Genomic DNA, 7790 nt, shown 5'->3' on the forward strand with positions numbered 1-7790 from the left:
GGCCACTGTCTTCACTGCTTCCACAGGTCCCTCTGAGGCAGCTGTCTCAACAGATTCCTCAGAGTTCTCTGGGCCAGCAGTTTCAACAGCTTCCACATTGTTTACTGGGGCAGGGGATCCAGCGGCTTGGACCATCTGTGAGGCAGCAGTGTAGACAATCTGGCTGATGTCCTCTGAGGCAGATGCCTTGGTGCTTTGGACAGTGTCCTTTGTGCAAGGTGTCTTAAGGGTGCTCCTTTTGAACCAGGGAGGCAGCACTGGTTGGCGCAGTTTTGGTGGTACATTGTACAGTAATGGTGGGGCTCTACGCAGGCACTTTCTGTGGATGGTGTGGTCAATCTTCTTGATAAATTTGCGTGCCTCGACCTTGGGCTCCTCAGCCTTGTGTGCCTCCACCTTGGGCTCCTCGGCCCTGCGTGCCTCCACCTTGGGCTCCTCGGCCCTGCGTGCCTCCACCTTGGGCTCCTCCCAAGACCTGAAGTACTCGATGGTGCTGTAACACAACAGAGAAGCTGCACTTAGAATCTAAACCCTGCTGTTAAAAGTTATGTCCTCGACAGCAAAATTACCACCAGATGTTGACTGAAATACCCTCATAAGACCAAACAAATCTCTGTTTCGACAATATAAAGAGTTCAATGCAATTAGTTTAAAAAGGAATGTAAAAAATCCTGATATTTGAACCCTGGCTGGTAAAAAGACACTAATTTACACGTGACTTACACTTGGCGGTCGTTCAGGAGTTTTCCGTTCAGCCGTTCCGCCGCCTCCGCTGACTCGTACTGAACGTACCCATAACCTTTTGATTCCACAACCTGCAGGAGAAACACAGCGTGTCAACACACAACAACACACTAATCATGAAACACAGATATTCAGCTATTCAGATATATATATTCATATATAACAGCTCAAAGCTCGAACCTTGCATGACACGATCCTCCCGAACACAGAGAAAGTGTCAAACAGGGAGGTGCAGTCAATGGACCAATCAAGGTTCCTGATGAATATGTTCCCTCCCTTGATGGGCTTGGCGGTGGGTTCCCAGTTAGACCACATGACACGCATGGGTCTCCCCAGGAGGAGTTCAAAACTGAACATGTCAATGGCTCTCTCAGCTGAGGGAACAGAAATAAACCATTCATTTTTAATTAAAGTCTATTATAGTCTATATATAACTCATCCAAATATCTTTTCATATCTTTTTAGTACCATTTAAAACATGACCATATCCATATAGTAAAACTATAAAATACTACAGAAGTTACACATGTAGCCTTAAATCTGCTGCAAAAACAGGTAAGAAACAGTGTAGAAAAAAGAAAAGGTTTGTTTTACCGTCATCTCGATAGCGAAAGTTGATGTACGCGTATCCAAGAGGAGAGCCGGTCTTCCTGTCCCTGCAAATGTGGACAGATTGGACGTGTCCTGCAGGTCTAAATCTATTAGAAAGTATCACCTCTGATACTTCAGGGTGAAGATCTTTCACAAACAGTGCAGCCATTGTATAAAACAGTTAAAAGTGGTGGAATACTGCTAAACGCTGTAAAATACTGCTAAACTCAGTGAAACCGCTGCTAAATGCTGTAAAAATACTGCTAAATGGTGTAAAATCGCTGTTACACAAGGGGCACTGTTTCTCTGTCAATAGCTAAAGGTGGTCTGAGGATGGTTGCTATGTACGTCGTCAGGTGATGTTCTGAACAGAATTCAGAATTCTACATGATGCCAGTTGGTCACATGGCCTCATGTAAGCAGTTAACATTAAGCAGTTAAGTTCCAAACCCCAATAATGAATCCAATTCAAAATGGCTTTTAATATTAATATAGAAACACTGTATAGGCCTGGACAGGAAAGAGGCTGAGCTGCAATTAATCCCCAAAAAACATTCACTGACTATATTTTCAATGCATAGATATTAACCTAACGTAAACACTACTCTTTCAAGCTGCATTTAAACTGCATTTTGGAAGGTCAAACTCCAGGACACTATTGAAGGTCACTATATGGAGAAAAATCTGAAATGTTTTCTTAAAAAAACATCATTTCTTTAATGAAGAAAGAAAGACATGAACATCTTGGATGACCAGGGGGTGAGGAAATTATCAGTAGATTTTTGTTCTGGAAGTGAACTTCTCCTTTAAAGGATCTGCTGCTAACATCTTGGTGCCATATACCACAGCACACCTTCAGGGATCTAGTAGAGTCCATGCCTTGACGGGTCAGGGCTGTTTTGGCAGCAAAAGGATGACCAAAACAATATTAGGCAGGTGGTCATAATGTTATGGGTAATTGGTGTAGAATGTTTTACTAATTAATGAACATCTTTTGTTGTTGAGTTGCATCCAATATCGTGGAACATCACCAAAGCAAATTATCCACATTATTCCAGTTATAAAGGATCATGATCTCACCAAACTCTTGATTTTTTGCTCTTAAAGTTTTAGACCAAAATCTAAAACGTATCCTGTTACTGAAAATAACACAAACAAACCTTATTAGAAAAACACTAAAACTGGAGACTCCTTCCAAATATATTACACATTTCCTCATGAAAAGCTTCAACATATCACCAGCCACACCCTTTTTATTAACGAATGAATCTGACCAATCAGAATCAAGCATTTACAACATTACTATAGGATACTGTAGCTCTGGAACAAAGCTGCACTTTTTATCCGTCACACACAGTTTACACAGATAGACTGTATTATCTGTAATGATGCTATAATTACCACATCAGCCAAATCAGGGTTCTCATACCCACCACATAAAGATCTTTTTCTCTGTCTCTCTCTCAGTATGTTTTAAGTACGTCAGGAGGAACAGTTTCAAATGATCAATTTTATATTTGGTCAGGCAAAAATGGCGATATACCTGTGTTTGCACAAAACACAGACTGATGCAAAGAGAATTTTCCTCAGACTTGTTAAATCAAGAATTTTAATTGATTTTAATTTCTACAGAAAGATGAATGATGTGAAGATGTTTGAGACAGTGTGGTGTCATGCTAATGCTCTGTGCTCTGTAGCAGAAGAGAAACTCTGCTTTGCACCAGAGCTAAACTAAATCCACCATTCACTGATGTGTCTTAACTTAATTTATTGAAATATTTTAAAATGTATTTATTGAATTACTGAGTCACCCTGATTTTACCACATATTATGTGACTTATGTGTAAATAAAAGGATTGTAAAAGTCAAAGTCTCTCTCTTTCTCTCTCTCTGTCTCTCATGGATAAGGACACCAGAAGAAGAAGAAACAGCAGCAACAAATAAATGACATTGTCCCCTATTCAGGGCTGACCACAGTTTAAAAACCCATACTATGATGTCCTTCAGTTTTCGTGACACGGGTAAAGAAAATAATTGCTCAGTTCGATTCTGTGTATAATGACCCACAGGCATCGGGCAGTGATTATATATTTATACAAAAGCTGTACTTTTGTAATAAAAAGCATTTTTATTATTATATGTATGTTATATTTCTATAATGTATATTTTTAGCCTTTATATATTTTTATTTTACTCCTGCTTGGTCAAATCGTGGTCGTCATGGTTATGTTCAGAGTTGTCCACTAGAGGGCAGCAGAGATTTTGTCGTCCCCCCCCACCATATATACACAGGTGTATTTCAATAAATTAGAATATCATCGAAAAGTTGCTTTATTTCAGTAATTCAATTCAACAAGTGAAACTCTATAGTATATAGATTCATTACACACAGACTGATATATTTTTTATATATTTTAAGTGTTTAATTTTTTTTAATTTTGATGATTATGGCTTGCATCTAATGAAAACCCAAAATTCAGAAAACTAGAATATTACACCAATAAAAAGCTAATTAAAAAAATGATTTTCAACACAGAAATGTTGGACTACTGAAAAGTATGAACATGTACAGCACTCAATACTTGGTCGGAGTTCCCTTTGCATGAATTACTGCAGCAATGCGGCGTGGCATGGAGACGGTCAGTCTGTGGCACTGCTGAGGTGTTATGGAAGCCCAGGTTGCTCTGATAGCGTCCTTCAGCTCTTCTGCGTTGTTGGGTCTGGTGTCTCACATCTTCCTCTTCACAGTATCCCACTGATTCTCTATGGGATTTCTATGGGATTTCACAGGGTTTGCTGGCCAATCAAGCACATGGACACCATGGTCCTTAAACCAGATATTAGTACTTTTGGCAGTGTGGGCAGGTGCCAAGTCCTGCTGGAAAATGAAATCAGCATCTCCATAAAGCTGGTCAGCAGAATGAAGCATGAAGTGCTCTAAAACCTCCTGGTAGATGACTGTGGACCTGATAAAACACAGTGGACCAACACCAGCAGATGATACGTGCTCCCCAACCCACTCCCCAAACTTTACACTGGACCTCAAGCAACTTTGGATTTTTTGCCTCTCCTCTCTTCCTTCAAACTCTGGGATCTTGATTTCCAAATGAAATGGAAAATTTATTTTCATCTGAAAAGAGGACTTTGGCCCACAGAGCAACAGTCCAGTCCTTTTTGTCCTTAGCCCAGGTAAGACACCTTTGATATCGTCTCTGGTTCAGGACTGGCTTGACACAAGGAATGCGACTGACACCAGCTGCAGTCCACTCCTTGTGAATCTCCCCCAGATTCTTGAAGGGGCTTCGTTTCACAATCCTCTCAAGGCTGCGGTTATCCCTGTTGTTTCTGCACCTTTTCTATCACACTTTCTTTCCATTAAAATTTCATTAACGTGCTTGGACACAGCACTCTGTGAACATCCAGCTTCTTCAGCAATGACCTTTTGTGTCTTACCCTCCATGTGCAGGGTCTCAATGACCGTCTTCTGGATGTCTGTCAAGTCAGCAGTCTTCCCCATGACTGTGTAGCCTACTGGACCAGACTGAGAGACATTTAAAGGCTCAGGAAACCTTTGCAGGTATTTTAAGTTAATTAGCTGATTAGAGTGCGACACCATGAGTCTCCAATATTGAACTTTTTCACAATATTTAAATTTCTTTAAAATTTTAAATTCACAGTTTTAAAAATGGATTATTAATAGTCATGCACAGTTACTACAAGTTCTGAAATCATATTTATTTTTAATTTAACAGTTTTTTAAATTTTGACTGATTTCTCTCATTACTGCAACACCGTCCACAATTTACAAACATTTTTTCTTTATATTTTGAAGAAACCTGACATTTTTTCAAAATGACGTGACAAACCTGAGAGAACATCATTTTAAGATTCTGCACATGCATTTAAAATCAAAGTACTATATCTCTATTAATTAAATTAACATCTAATAATCATGAGTTTCGTAATGGCCAGGGTAATGAGGTTAATTATTTAGGTAATGATAATAAGTATACTAGTCTGAGATAATGCAGAAAGAAACAGATAATATTTACACAATCATGCATTCAAGTTCAAAACAGTTTTATTGTCCAGTGCTTCAAAAATACAAAGCCAAAAATAAAAAAAAATTAAGAAAAACATTAGAACAGGAATAAAAAAACAGGACAACATTTCAACGTTTACCTAAAAAAACATAAAGCATTTTACCATGGCACTAAAAAAATAACTGACCACTGTCTTTTTTTCTTTTCATGTTGCTTCTAGTCAGCTTTCTTCAGTTTTCTTTTTATTTTTCCAGTTTGTTTTCGCTTTTTGATTCCTGGAAGCGAAGAGAAAAAGCATTACATTGAATTAGTCTCATAACATGGGGAAAAAACATTTTTTATGTATAAGCATGTGTGTGTGTGTTCTATACTGGGCCTGAAGTTGTGGGGTGGGGTAGAGCTTTAATCTCTTGAAACGTGACTGGCGGTCCATATCCTCCACCTCCTGTTGAGGTGGCTTGCTCATATGTGTGTGCATATATAGTTACAGCATGTGTGTCCAACCAGCATGGGAATGCAGCCCAAGGTTGTGAAAACACTTAAGTGCCGAAGTCTCACACTGCAACTCGATTTTCAAAGTAGTCGGATCACTGTTGTTTTCACGCCGTGCAATTCCACTGTCTGGGGAGCATTCAGTTGCTGCTGTGTGGCGCATAGCACAGTAAAGGGGAAACACACGCATCGACGCAGGGGTGGGAACTCGAACCCACGCTGCGGTAGAGCACAACGGATTAGCAGTCCATCGCTCTTGAACTCTCTCGGCCACCCTTCGCCAGGTGGGCAGTGCTTCCAAGGAGCCTTGTCAAAAGCAGGGGTTTTCTAATGGCGCATGGATTCAGGAGGCGTACCTTTCCAATGATTTGTATGCAGCAGTATTGAGGCATGCGGGTCACGTGAAACTGAAGGGTGCAGGCTAAGCGTTCCAACAAGAACCTAAGAGTTCTGTGTAGCATGCGAAGTTTTTCTGCTCTCGCTTCGGACCAGGGGCTTTTCAGACCTTTTACCTTCAGGGTGCTTTCAGACCTTTATCCTGCACTATTTCCACTGCTTTGGCTGTTTTTAAGTCTGGAGTGCATAAGTTGGGCGCAACTGTGCTGGTAGACTACACTGCCTCCAGCCGCCGAAACCCGGGATCGAACCAGGGACCTTTAGATCTTTCAGTCTAACGCCTCCCAACTGAGCTATTTCCGGCACTTCTGCCAGGGCTCTCCCTGCACGCGTGAGTGATCAGGTTTTTGTCGGGCACGACTGCACACCACGCCCAGACCGGTGAGGCAAAACTTCTTTAGAAAGCGGTAGAGCTTTTTCCTTAAGGGCATAGAGGACAGAAGGCATGGTTGCCTTTACACCACTTTCAAATCCCACGCTACCTGAGGGCGGCGGTGGTGGTTACGCATGAGTGGTGCAAGAAGATGACCGAGTCATTCGGCCAGACAAGGAGGGAAGCCTGGCACGGGCACTGGGCTAAATGGTCTGGCCGCGGCGACTAACACGCCTTCCGCTCACCAGCCTCTACAGGAGACATCTAACCATTCCCAAGGAAGCGAGGGAGCTCGGCCTTGGCTCATGCGGTCGTCACTGACCTTGAATGGTCTCGGCTTAAGGCCCCATGGTCAACCGCCACCCCCTGTGGTAGCCATGGGCTTAGAAGGAACGCTTCTGCTTAAAAGAAGAATAAGAAATGTGTTTGAATCCACATTTTCTAAAAGGTGACTATATTATTATTACTATTATTTTTTAAATTCTTTTTAACCAGTCTTGCTACTCTGGATAAAAAATATTCAGCCTGATCTACTCTAATAAAAATAATTATGTAGTTCAAGTAAGACTAGTCTTTGTATTTATTACTTAATTTTCTATATGTAAGCAAATACTTCTTGCTCTAAATTTCTGCATTTCCTTAGTCATTGTTTTGGGGTTTGCTCTTACTTAACTTTTGAGAGTTTTAAAAGTGTATTTTTATTGAAACTTAAACCTCAATTCTTTTTTAAAGCTTCCATATTACTTAACTTTTGAGTGGACCCTACTTCTTTGTTTTTCTAAATGTACTAGTCACATTTGAAAGTTACATTTACTCCCATTTTCTGAAGTCAGGAACTAGGCATTTCCTATGCATTACAGGTAAAATATGACCATTGTGTAATTATGCATTTTGAAATGCAACTTCACCCAGCACAAGAAAAGTAAAAGGGAAGGAGATTTTTTATTATATGCACACACTCATGAACAGTCAAGTTCTTCCAAAATGCACTTGGTCCTGAATTTACACAACATGAAATAAAGTAAATACCAGGATTTAAAAACAACAACAACCACAGAGTAGTGCGACATGCATTGGGAGAACCTGAGAAAATGCTGTTTACACATGAACAACTGTAAAACAGGGAGCTTACTGTGACTACCTTTCACTGA

The 7790-nt window shown here is 40.5% G+C and overlaps 1 protein-coding gene and 1 non-coding gene across 2 annotated transcripts; both read right to left on the reverse strand.

Annotated features, from left to right (window-relative positions):
* Positions 1 to 719: 719 nt before the first annotated feature.
* Positions 720 to 1504, reverse strand: LOC131349849 (polyadenylate-binding protein 1A-like). Its single transcript, XM_058385337.1, has 3 exons — positions 1339 to 1504; positions 925 to 1118; positions 720 to 815 (listed from the first exon to the last, which is right to left on the reverse strand). The coding sequence occupies exons 1-3, from the start codon at positions 1502 to 1504 to the stop codon at positions 720 to 722; spliced, it is 456 nt and encodes a 151-aa protein (XP_058241320.1).
* A 4992-nt stretch (positions 1505 to 6496) lies between these two features.
* trnaf-gaa (transfer RNA phenylalanine (anticodon GAA)) lies at positions 6497 to 6570 on the reverse strand. Its single transcript has one exon. It is a non-coding gene; the product is annotated as a tRNA-Phe (tRNA).
* Between the last annotated feature and the right edge of the window lie 1220 nt (positions 6571 to 7790).

This window comes from Hemibagrus wyckioides, unplaced genomic scaffold, assembly GCF_019097595.1.
Source record: "Hemibagrus wyckioides isolate EC202008001 unplaced genomic scaffold, SWU_Hwy_1.0 Contig14, whole genome shotgun sequence".
NCBI lineage: Eukaryota > Metazoa > Chordata > Actinopteri > Siluriformes > Bagridae > Hemibagrus > Hemibagrus wyckioides.

Bases quoted from the DNA above. Each gene is read 5' to 3' on its own strand.
- LOC131349849 (XM_058385337.1), bottom strand. From the start codon at position 1,504: ATGGCTGCACTGTTTGTGAAAGATCTTCACCCTGAAGTATCAGAGGTG. The intron at 1,119-1,338 runs GTAAAACAAACC...CTGTTCCCTCAG, and splicing joins CTTTCGCTATCGAGATGACG to CTGAGAGAGCCATTGACATG. The intron at 816-924 runs GTTCGAGCTTTG...TTTCTCCTGCAG, and splicing joins GGAGGATCGTGTCATGCAAG to GTTGTGGAATCAAAAGGTTA.